General features: G+C 36.4%; 1 protein-coding gene across 2 annotated transcripts in view; it reads left to right on the top strand.

The window, feature by feature from the left end:
- Window positions 1-13,078, top strand: part of LOC109101962 (dipeptidyl aminopeptidase-like protein 6) — a 168,042-nt gene that overhangs the window by 36,680 nt on the left and 118,284 nt on the right. The window contains exon 1 of one of the 2 annotated variants that reach the window (XM_042717955.1): window positions 11,676-12,344. The exons of the other annotated variant lie outside the window; for it this stretch is intronic. Within the exon in view, the coding sequence (XP_042573889.1) occupies window positions 12,153-12,344 (192 nt within the window). The 5' untranslated portion in view covers window positions 11,676-12,152. Of the gene's footprint in view, window positions 1-11,675; window positions 12,345-13,078 lie in introns of those variants that run through there. 2 annotated transcript variants of the gene reach the window in all.

Below are 13,078 nucleotides of genomic sequence, written 5' to 3'. Positions count from 1 at the left end.
TTGAAGTAAAATAAAAAAGGATTAGACTAAATGAAAGAAGGTAATGTCACAACACCAAATATTTAAAAGGGTAGTTCACCCAAAAATTGATTTTTTTCTGTCATTTACTCAGCCTCATGTCAGTCCTAAACCGTATGACTTCCTTTCTTCTGCGGAATACAAAATAAAAAATCTTGAAGAATTTTGTAAACGGACAGTTTTGGTGACCTTTGAAATCCACTGAATATACAAAAAAATAAATAAATAAATACATTTCTGATTGCTTTAAATCTAATATACAGTGTACAAAAGACAGAATATAGAGCATATAGAGTACATAAATATGAAGCATGACGTTATATGCCAAGGTTATGTACTGTAATTAGATTTCCAGGAAGCACGTACTGACAAAATGCATGCCTTCAATACACTGTAAAGCCACACTTCATTTACTTCCACTTGTGCGCATCTTAACATTATGAAAGCTGAAATGCAAGCTTATGCAAAAATGTTTGATCCTCAGCTGTATATGCAAATAATGTGAACTCTGACACACCAATGGAGACTAAACAAATTTCACAAAATTGTGAATTCAAAGTTTCCAGTATTTCTGGATCCAAGGTCATTTTGTATGTTTAAAGATGTGGCTGCTGCTTAAGTCGCTTTTGATAGAAAAAGAGCATGAACGTGTATGCATATGGTATGTACAGTATAAGCAGCGGCAGAAATGTGGCAGCCTATTGTTTATACCATGTTTATATTGCAAATGAAATTAATGCTTATATTGCAGGACAGAACTGCTTTACATTACAATTACACATTAGAAAGAGGATACAGTAATGAGAAAATACTGACCTTTACTATTATGTAAAATACCTGATCTATGTAGATCATGAAGGATATCATGAAGGACAATGTTCAGTTTTAGAAAAAAAGAAGCAATGTTAGCAGTAAACTGTACTGGTGACTTTTATTAAAACATACAAAGAAACACAGAATGTCAGTGTATGATGAGAAAGAATGGAAAATTTCCATCTATCCATTTTCCAAACTACTTGTCCTATGTGATTCTGGAGCCTGGAGTTTCGAGCTGTAGGCAGGGAATCACCCTGAATCGATCTGTCCCAAGATTAATACACAGACATACACATTCACACCTACAGACAATTTAGTATCTTTAATTTACATATACTGCATGTCTTTGGATTATGGGAGAAACCAGAACACCCAGAAGAAACTATGTTGATTGTTGACAAATATCTAAAATGGTTTCAATATTATTTTTTCATATATATTTTTGATACACCGATACCTCTTCTGCTTTCTCACTCTCTCTTCTATCGAGGTCACACACACTGCAGTGTGATGAGAAGCATTTATCAACCTGTTGTCCAACAAAATACACATTTTCCAACAAATTTTTGTTCTAAAATTGCTTCATAACATAAATTGAGTGTTTAAATCTGATGCAGTTTCTTATAATAGAATGAGGCCAACTACTGAGGCCATATTTTATAATATTCTACTGTAATATGTGCTGTTGGTTAAGAAATGTATTATAAATCGTCTTTATTCTTAAAGACTGTGTGAGTTGCTGCCGAATTCATTTCAGTGTAGTGACGTATTTCCAGCTAAAACAGAATATTGAGTAGAGGACATGGTTTTATTTTTGCACTCCTTCTATCTGTCTATCACTCATAGCAAATTAACGGTTGAAGGGGCGTGGTTAAAGGGGTCATATGATGCGATTTCAATTTTCCTTTCACTTTGGTGTGTTAGAAACTCTTGGTGGATAAAGAAGATCTGTAAAGTTGCAAAGACTAAAGTCTCAAATCCAAAGAGATATTCTTTATAAAAGTTAAGAGTCAACCACGCCCTCCTAAAACAGTTCATTCTAACACGCCCCCACATGTCTACATAACGATGTGGGAAGATTTGCATAACGCTGCCCAAATGCTCACACAAAGAAAGAAGGCATATTACAACACTGTTCCAGAAGGTATTTACAACACTGTTCCAGAACAGTCCAACCCAAATATTCAGATGTGTCCAGCACATTTTATGGAGGACGAGGACTGTTTCCTGGAGGAGTAGCCTACAATGCCAGTGTCTGTTTCTATAAAGTGGGGCAATTACAACTTTGCAAGGACAGTCTGGTGCTTCTGACTCACAGCCTGTAGGTACGTTTACATATTTAAAGAATTTTAAGTTTTGAGCAGTGTAAAGTAGCGCTTGTTGTTTGTCGATCACAAATACAGACATGGGTTTTATGTTTATGCAGCACGATACGATACGCAACATAATTCTTAAAACGACAGTATGTCATTATAATCAGTAATTATGTCCCCACTGGATGCAACAAATGCCTAGTTTGTAAAGGGTTTTATTGGTTTTGTCTCATCTCGCCGGGACACACAGCATCACAGTATGTTAAGGGGCGTAACATTTCCGCCACACGCTTGAGGAATTCAGCCAGTCACAATGCACTGGATAGCTGACCAATCAGCGTACACCTCGCTTTTCAGAATGATGAGATTTGTAAAAATCTATGTGTTTCAGAAAGGTGGGGCATAAATATTCAACAATAATGTACAGTATGTGGAAAATAATGTTTTTTGAACCTAAAACAGCATAAACACAATGCATTACACTAAATACACAAAATAATGTTCTTTTTAGCAATGATCCCTTTATGGGATGTCATCAGAGCAGGAGTGCCATTCCAGAGCGGAAGCAAATGTTCAGAATTTGATTGAAGATTACCAAGACAAAAAAAATAAAAAAATTCAGCGGGTAAACTTGCACAGATTGCTTGACCTATCGGTGAGCCCCGCCCCCCTTAGTTACTGTTGCTCCCTCGGACAAACAAACGGAGCTGATCTCTCTCTTACAATGACAGCTGTCAGTGTGAAAACCTTGTCCCACGATGTTTTGTAACAATTTTGGACACAGAAGGGCCACCATTCAAGTGTGAATTAAATATTCCATGGAGGGATATATTAATATTTTAAAATAAAATATGGGTAACTCGAAGCAAGCGTTTACAGATCACATTGCAAGCGGGAGAAGTCTCATGTAACATCACAATCGCGGATGACAACATGCAGGATCAACATCAACACTGTTTATGTATTGCAGGGTATGATTAAATTAATGTACATTTAACCAGTTTAATATCTTGAGGCACTGAAATGTAGACCTTTGTTTATGTGTTTTTGACCTACACAGTAAATGACGTGAGAACAGTCCTTTATTTAGGTTTGTGCGTTAGCATGGACGCACTAACTTTCACATTAGAATAAACCAAAGATAAAATAAATTCACGAAAACAAACAACAAATCAAAACTTCATACCATTCAAGTCAACTAACCCCAAAATCACGACTTCAAACCACGACTCACAACTTTGTAGTGTTCAAGGCAAGTCATGCCAAACTGCCTGAGTGTAAGGAATTGTAGCTAGATTATTAAATTTATTGCAACGTTATATTGTCCTAAAGTCTATTTCTCAGCATGTACCACTTGCATAAACACCGCATCCGTAGGCAATATTATCAGTAGGGGCTGCCATTGTTGTTTTGTGGGCTATGTGACGTCAGAGCTCGGAACTGGGAGTACATCGATCTAGTACGAGTTCACGGGTGGGAAGTCATGGGTTTGACTGCCGTTCCAGTGCACTTTCACAGGTAGAAGGCTGGAAAAACATGGGTTACGGGTTGCCTGGAATACGGCATAACATTCTGCTTGAGCAGGTAAAAATTGTAACTAAATGAGAGTATGACAACAAGAAAATTAATGTTTTTGTCCTCATTGGGATTGGGGTTGTTAGGGTTTAGGAAATGTAATAACATAAATTCTATTGCCCATCCTCTCAGGATACCTGGAATCAGTGTTTACAAGTACCCCAGGCACATCGCTTTTCCATTTTTGAAGCATAAACACCATCAAAACGATGTGAGCTTCGGATCTTCCAATGTTTCACTATGACGCTGAAAACTAAAGATGTCTGAGTTCCGCTCCCCATGCAACTGATACTCGACTGGCATTGGCTCATCTGTGTTCGAGGGGAGGGGCTTACTGAGAGGTCAGTCGTTCACATCAAGACTAGCTATGTGCACTAACAAAGTAAATAAAGTCAATTTTGATTTCATGAGGACTTTAAGAAAATACCTGAGATAGTTTGAAGAACACAGATAATCCATATATTGTCACAGTTGTGTGTCTTTAGTTTTGATCAGTTAAAATGTTTCTATTGCCTTTTTCTTCAGTTACAGTTTAACTGGTGTCAAATATCAATATTTTTCAAGGTATCACATTGAAGTTAGAAATTTCAGAATAGAGACAACAGTCACCAACACAGGTAGAACATGCAAACTCAATACAGAAAGAAGGACTCAAACCAGGTATCGTCTTGCTGTGAGACAATATTGCTACCCACTGAGCCACCATGAGAAGGTGAAGAATGTGAATTGATATAAATGAGTATATCCTTAAAAAATGCATTATTAAAGACAAACAGTGAGATGAAATACATTGAAATTTATTGAAAACACACCTTCACATTACATTAAATAAATAATCAATTATTTTTTTACATTTAAAATGACTTCTCTGCTTACTCAGCACTTGTCCATTACAGTCAATGAGGCAGCAAATTGAGATATAGCCCTAAACCTTGAAGTGATGTTTTTCTGTCATCCTATGAGCCAGGCTGGTATTGCTCAGAGTATTTGTGGAGTGTCCTGACAGATTACTCTATTGATCTTCAGTGGCTGAGGTCTGCTGAACTCTTTACAAAGAGAGATGCTCTTTTAAACACAGTTGACAGCTCAAAGATAAATTCACAAACAACAAACTCATCAAATATCAAGCAGTTTACACCTGAGCAATCCTTTACGGTTGTCCGTCCTAAACACTTACGTATTTAAGAGAAACTGTCAGTGGGCCATTATTATTGTACTGGGCATTCAAAACTTTTCCAAGACTTCTCAAAAATTCATTTTCTTTAATTGTTTCTTTTTCATTGGTAAACAACATACAATTTATAAAGCAAAACAAAATTCAGTGAAAACATCAGATGATTCTGATGTTAAGGTAACATAGCCATGTTTTTGACACATTGATCAAATATAAGCTTTGTGCCATAAAAATTATTTGAGATTTGAAGTACTTTATCTCTTTCCTCACCATTGACATTGGCATTTTCAGCTTTCTGTGTTTTCACTGTTATATGGTAGGTGGCGGTATTGTACATATTCTAAAAGACTACTGAATCTGGCTCAAAAACAGTGAAGAAGCAGCAGAAACAAGTGATTGCATATGTAAAATAATATGATCAAACATTAAACAGCATATAAATCAACACCGCATGAAGTTATCGAATGAAATATCGATCTAGGAAGTGGTTTAGGACCAAGCTTTTGGGGTGTTGATGGACTCGATCTACTCTATCTGTGTTTTGATCATCATTCTGAAAACGATCTGGATGCAGTCGTTGACAAAAACACGATTTTATCAGCTTTTTGTTCAAAATGTTGCTTTTTTTAAATGAAGCTTTCATACATACAAGTGTAGATAAAGAATGCATGGAGTTCTAATAAAACAGTTTTTTTGTTTTTGTTTCTTTGTTTAAAAGCAGAGGTGCTTTGTTCTTTCTTTTGATATTTTGCATGTTGACTTAATTATTCATACAACAAATATTCTGAAATATGAAGGTTTTGTGAAAATGGTCAAAACTGTTGTGGTGGCTGGTAACTTTAGCCCTTGTGCACTCCTCATTTGGGAGTCACACTCATGGTCTTCGCTGTCAAAAGTGACCGGACACCTGAAATGTAACTTTTTTCCTTTAGTAAAATCAGTCTAATATATTTTTGTTCAATAATATTTTTTCTTTTATATTTTGAGAGAATTTTATGGTTCTAATTAATATTTATTGATAATTTTTCCCATTGACAATAGTAAAAAAAAAAATGTAATTTTTAAAAAATTATTTGTCAATTAATGCAGAATTTCAGATTAAAATAGAGACAGCGCCTTTAAAATCCATTTTTTTGAAGGCTGAATGGCACCTCCTGGTGAGAGCAAAAACGAAAAAAGAAAAAGAAAAAACATTTTCATTTTCATGGTGTAACCACTAGATTCCTGTATAGAATTCTATAGAGAGGCCTTGTGAATTCCCTAGTTGTTTTTATACATAATTGTTTACTTTTATTAGATTGTGGATTTAAATGTATATTAAAGCATTATCAAAGACTACTTTTTGTCAGTGTTTATATTTTTTGTTGTTTTAAATGTTGCTTTGAAGTGTAGGTTTTTGCATTATTATTACTACATTCAAACCTGAAAACAGAAAGCATTTTGTTACACAAAACATTAAAATTATATGAAATGTAACAAAAATGAAAAGGAATGCTTTATCAGAGCGTAATCCTTCTGGATCTGATCTGATTTTAACCTCTTATTTCAGTCTTCAGACTAATTTTGGCTATATGGTTATAGCCATACCGTTAAAGTATGTATAATTCTGTATGTGTGTGTCTGTGAGTGTGTGTGTGTGTGTGAGTGGATGTATCTGTTTTAGATCTTGATGTTTTAGAGTGTAACCCCTTCCTTTTTTACTACATTGTAGTTGAATAATTGATTTTATTTTACATAGTTGCAGTGTTACAGTCACACCAGTTCATAGGGGTGTGTGTGTGTTTGTAGAAGTGTGTGTCCGCGCGTGTGTGAGTTGGTGTGTTGATTTTGCACTCTAGATGTTTTAGAGTTTCACCCCTTCATTGCTGTGCAATTGTTTCTGTATTGTGGGGGATCTGTAGATTGTACACACAAAAAATTTCTGTATTTTCCTTTTTTTTTTTCATTTCCCATTTATTTCCTATGGTCGGTCATTTTGACCAAAGACCATGAGTGTGAGTATTTTTTTAGGACCACTTAGCTTTTTTAAATCATGCCCTCAAAAGGGGTAAAATAAAAACAATCAAACAACAATAACAACAAAACACTGGGAAGGAGAGAGTTAATTGTGTTCACCCGTGTCACATCAGTGTAATTGAGCCCAAAAACTGAATGTTGACTGGCAATTGATTGATAAAGAATTTATTCCACAAATGAACTTGAATCTTATTTGCATTACTATCACTGTGGTTAACAGCATTTTGATATACAAGCTAAAGCAGAAATGTATCACTGTCTGTCACACATAAACTTTAGGATATTCTCGTGCAGTTTCATATTTCAATTTTAACTGTAAAGATAACTCTGCAAATGATAAATAGACCTGTCTCATTATTCCCTGCCAAGAATGATATTAAGATTGTTGCTCAAATTGATTAAAATCTCACTTGAGTTCAATAGATAAATGTAAATAAATTATTGGTGATGTAAATATGTGGATGGATTTGATTTAAGGCTCTGTGAGCATTAGGAAGCTTCGCTCCTAGTTTTTAAAGTCAAGTCTTGAGATTTTGCTTCTTTTGCGATGTGGCCATATTGATCTCATACAGAGCACCTGTGCAGCATACAGATATATATTTCAAAGTCCTTTTGAAGGATTTATGATGTTATGTTGTGGATGCTGCAGAAGGCTGAGTGGCAGAATCTCTCATCGCAATCAATTTTATTCCTCATTCATGGTTTGCTTGCTAAAACGAGAGTGGATTTCATTTTTGTTCACTATTTTTCACTGCTGTTTGGAGCTTTATTGAGTCCAATATTATAGATGGGTGGTGCGAACTAAACCTGTGATTTCTCAAATATGAAAGTGATGAAATGAGATTGAAAGTGCAGCCATGAGTTTCCACCATGTCAAGTATTGTGGTGCATTATATTATTACACTAATAACTTGATCTTAGCACCTTTTTGGCTGAGATATGGTGGAAATGTGCATTCACCATAACAAAGATCAGAAAAGTGTCTAACACATCACAGGAAAGACTGCTGGACTGTGCAAACAGCCCTGTTTACTTCTGCATGGCTTCTGGGTAAATGTGGTAGTTTGAAGGGTCTGCATAATGCAGACTACATTGTCAAGCAACATCCCTTGAGGTCAAGTTTAAGAGTTTATCATCTACAAGCTATGATTAAGGTATATCCATGATAGCGGCTTCTCTATTTTTGCCCATTAAATCAATTAAACCTGCGCACCTTGTAGCACCGAATACATGAATAATGTATGTCATAAGTTATTCAGCCTCCAACACCTCTGTTTTGAGTAAGCACACTTCAGCTGACTGCCTGCCAGGAAAATGGAAATTGCACCCAGTAAAAGTGAAATTAACTGAATCTTGCACACTATTTAATTTCCTGTGCTTTCTAGAGATATTTGGGATACAGTCTGGAGCACATTAACAAGAGCTGGAAAATGTATTTGAGCTTGTTTTGATCAGGGAAATGGGCTCAAGGTTTACACTGTATATATTTGTGTGTCTAAAGTGTTCTAAACAAAAACCATTAGTTTGTGTTTATTGTGTGATTTATGGATTATATCACTTAAGTAGCGTCATGCAGGGATTCAGAAAACACAAGCACAGAATTGCCTACAATCCTTCAAAAGAAAAAAAAAACATCAAAAGCCTTTGGACTGTAAGTGTAGAAAAAAAAACACTTATAGTAAATCTTAGAAAATAAACACAATAGATATAGCTTTTCCTGGTATGCTATTTTAACAGTATATTCATGTGTCTGAATGGCAGTGCTTTTTAACAATCGTAGCATGAATGTTGTCTGTTTTATAATGGGCACCTTCCTTAAGAGCCTTGGTGCAGATTATATACAATGTTCTTTCTACTGCAAAAAAATGTCCTTTTTCAAACATAATTAGTATAGGCTGTAAATGTACAACGGCCTGCAGCATAATAAATTTATTTTACATAATCTTGTTTCTGTTGCCACTCTGTGGTCCTCATTCAGATGAAGTTTTGTTGTCCTGATAAATTAATAATAAGGGTGATTCCTGTTATGCAGATTAAGACTCCAGCATGTATGCATTAAGATATTGAATAAAATATTACACTCACACTGAATTTAAGTGGGATGAATATATGGGATGAATTTTAAATAATCTCACTTCATTGTTTTGAGCAGGTTTCCATGTCCCTGCTCTCTCAAAATAAACAGGTTTTCTTGGAAATATTGTTTTCATCTATGTCCTCAGTACCAGTTTACATAATGACATGACATTAATGACATTATTAAATTTTAGCAATGGATTTAGCTAAAATTTGAATTCTCTGATGTTTTGTGGTATTGTTTGAAACTTTAAAACAGTCTTGTTAGATACAATTGGGGTTATGAACAAATTTACATATTTGTAAAACAGGGTGTGTTCCTTCTACGGAGCTGTTTTACTCAATATGAGTTCAAAGGAGATACCTGATGATGATAACCGATGTCCATCATATATGCAGATTGATATCTAAAAGTTTTAATTAATTTTTCTCTTCTCACTAACATTCGGATATTACAGTTGAATAACAGCCAACAATAACAACAACTAGGTTAGCTGATTACCTTAAAAGTCCATATATATCACCCTCAGTTCATACTGCTGTTAACATTTTCTCCATGATACCTGTTTTCCGCTTTGGTCAGGTGACGTTCAACATATAACTTATTACAGACTTTGTTAAATTAAAAATGTTGGTTAAAAATTCCAAAATCACTTGACACCTTCATGTATGCTACTGTAACTGTCAATCACTCACTGCAGTGGCTAACTTTAACTCTTAATTTCCATCCATTTTATAGAAATGTTTCCCAACACAGTCAAATTACAACACAGCCTTAAGTTACAGGGCTCAAGAGGTAGGCTACAGCATAACAAGAATGACCCAAATATGAATATTCTAAATCTCAGGACTGACACAGTTTGTGGTTTATAGGAAATTCCTTAACTGACGGATGAATTGCTTAAACTGAAAGTGTGTTGGAAATAAACCTCAGATTTCAAGGTTCTTTTTTTTTTCATTAAGAGTAGCTAGTCTAGTATAGCTATTAATTTGTTTAAAGGGGTCATATGATGCAATTTCAAGTTTTCCTTTCTCTTTGGAGTGTTACAAGCTCTTGGTGCATAAAGAAGATCTGTAAAGTTGCAAAGACTAAAGTCTCAAATCGAAAGAGATTCTTTATAAAAGTTAAGAGTCAACCACGCCCTCCTAAAACGGCTCATTCTGACACGCCCCCACATCTCTACATCATGATGTGGGAAGATTTGCATAACGCCACCCAAATGTTCACGCAAAGAAAGAAGGCGTACCTTTTATTCTCTCTGTTGCTGCCGCTGCCATGTTGTGGAGATGCTGTGTGTTTCATTGTGAAAGCAGAACTACTTAGTTTGGCCTTTCAAAAGAGGACACGACTAGAAATCGGTGGTTAAGTTGTATTTCAACACTGTTCCAGAACAGTTCAGCCCAAATATTCAGGTGTGTGCAGTGCATTTTATGGAGGATGAGGACTGTTTCCTAAACCAGTAGCCTGCTATGCGTCTGTGCACAACAGCTGTTTCTATAAAGCTGGGCAGTTCCAACTTTGCAAGGACAGTCTGGCTCCAGTGTGTGACGCTGTTTCGTTGCAACAAATGCCTTGTTTGTAATGGGTTTTGTTGGTTTTGTCTCATCAGACCAGGACACACAGTATCACAGTATGTTAAGGGGCGTAACATTTCCGCCACACACTTGAGGCTTTTGGCCAATCACAACGCACTGGATAGCTGGCCAATCAGCGTACACTTCGCTTTTTCATAACAATGCTTTATAAAAAAATCGACGGGTTTCAGAAGGCAGGGCATAGAGGAGCAACAACAATGTGCATTATATGGAAAATAATGTGTTTTTTGAACCTTGAACCGCATAAACACATTGCATTACACCAAATACACAAAAGAATGTTCTTTTTAGCAACGTCATATGACCCCTTTAAATAACTACTCTAATAGAACGTTACTAGAACGTTAATTGTGCTACTATATCAGCATATTTGGCGGGAAATTAGCCTCATGTTAACAGTTAAGTTGATGTTCGTGTGTTGTTGCAGTCAGGGTGCTACACGCGTAGGAATCATAAATATTAAATTCCCAAACAATTGCGCCATTTTCAGTAGATTTTGTTTAATTAAAATAGCTTCTTTTTGGTAGTTTAAAGGGGTGATATGATGCGATTTCAAATTTTCCTTTTTCTTTGGAGTGTTACAAGCTCTTGGTGAATAAACAAGATCTGTAAAGTTGCAAAGACTAAACTCTCAAATCCAAAGAGATATTCTTTATAAAAGTTTCAGAAAGGCGGGGCATAGAGGAGAAACAATAATGTTCAGTATGTGAAAAATAATGTGTTTTTTAACCTTATACCGCCTAAACACATTTCATTACACCAAATACACAAAATAATGTTCTTTTCAGCAGCATCATATGACCCCTTTAATGGATGACATGAAAGCAGTCTGAGCTGTTGTATTTCATTTTACCACGGTGTGGCACTCCAGTACTGCGCATATGACCTTTCCAGCATTGTTTAGAAGTAAAAGAGAAAGGTAATTGCTTAATACTGAACATTTGCAAAAATCCATCAGTTGATGGGATGAAACAGAGTCTTCAAAGTTTAGGTTTAATTGCTCTTTATTTTAATGAATGTGAGATTTGAGAGCTGTGTGTGGTTTGTGTGTGTGTTCTTCAGATAAATATCCTGTCAGTGGTCACTTCTCATGCAGAACGCGTCTCATCCACACACACACACACTGCTCTGCGTAAAGCTCACACTGCTGTCTTTCCATCGCTCGCCTCATTCTATGAAATGCAGTGAGATGTTGTAAGCTCTGTTTGTTAAATCCGGTGACAGAGTGCAGTTTAATACATGCAGGCTGTAGTGTAGACGCTTTTCTGCAGGCGGGCTATAGAGGAAACAACGTGCTTTGAATGCAGAGCAGACTTTCTCTAGTGCCGCGCATGCTCCAGTCAAAGCCATAAAACTGAGAAAATACTCCAACGGAGAGCATTAGAGATTAATTTCAATTAAAGGCTTCGTCTTACTGCCTTTCTTCGGAGGACATCAGGCTCTGGGCTATTCGAGAAGAAGAGCGTTTACCTTCTGCGGGAGAGGAACATTAAAATAAAGCAGATCCGAGGAGAGCAGCTGAGGAGAGATTCCGCGCTTTGAGATGCTTTAGTGGTTTCACCGGACTCATGGCTTCGCTTTACCAGAGATTCTCGACGAAGATTAACACCAACAAATCTTTCCCCCATCCACCTGAAGCCAGTCATCTCCTGGGTGGACAGGTTCCCGAGGAGGAGAATAAGGCTGGGAAGAGTCCTCATCACCCCTCATCCCGAACCCCGGTCCAGTACCGCAAGAAAAACGCCTGCGAGGATGAAGACGTAAGAGTCGCGCTTTTAATCTCTTCACGCGCTGACTGTGTTTTATATAGGAATTGGTATTTTCTATATTTTTTTCGTTTATGTTTTTATTATTTATTGGAGTATACGTTTTTTTTTTTTTTTTTTCCTTTTAACGAGGAATAAAGCAGAAGTAAAAGTTGTTGCATGTCGTAAAGGTTAAAAGGGATTATTCTTTTTTGGATTGTGAAAGTCAGAGTTGGTCGTGTAGCGCACTGAGGGGGGATTTTTTTTTAAACTAAAGCATGGTTTTAAACTAACACAACTGTTACGTTTCCTGAGGCGGTTTAGTTCTTTGAAAGAAGGCAACACAAACAGTGACCAGCAGGGTGCTTGGCGGCGCGGAACACACAACACGTAATCCAAAGAGTTTCTACTCTGCGTCTGCCACATGTTATTTTCACTGATTTGACCTTCGAAGAGAAGCGTGACGTCACAGCTGATGATGTGTCACGAATCGTCATGTGCTATCAGGTGCTGCTAAAATTCGTTTAAAATATTAGAAAATTCTGGGGCTGAATGCAGAGGCGTCTGACTGGGGGTAAAACCAGTACTGATTACCAGGGCCCCAAAGGAAGAGAGGGCCCTTGAAAAGTCTGGAATATATTTTATTTTACCTGGATATTTTCGGGGGGTGGGGGGGATTTATTTTAAATTATGCAGTAAACCAATGTTGTTTTAAAATATTAACATGTGAAAAAGTTGTGTCCGCCAAA

This window comes from Cyprinus carpio, chromosome B2, assembly GCF_018340385.1.
Source record: "Cyprinus carpio isolate SPL01 chromosome B2, ASM1834038v1, whole genome shotgun sequence".
In the NCBI taxonomy this organism is placed as follows: Eukaryota; Metazoa; Chordata; class Actinopteri; order Cypriniformes; family Cyprinidae; genus Cyprinus; species Cyprinus carpio.
The sequence above is the reverse complement of the archived record's forward strand: the minus strand, read 5'-3'. Positions and strand labels throughout refer to the sequence as shown.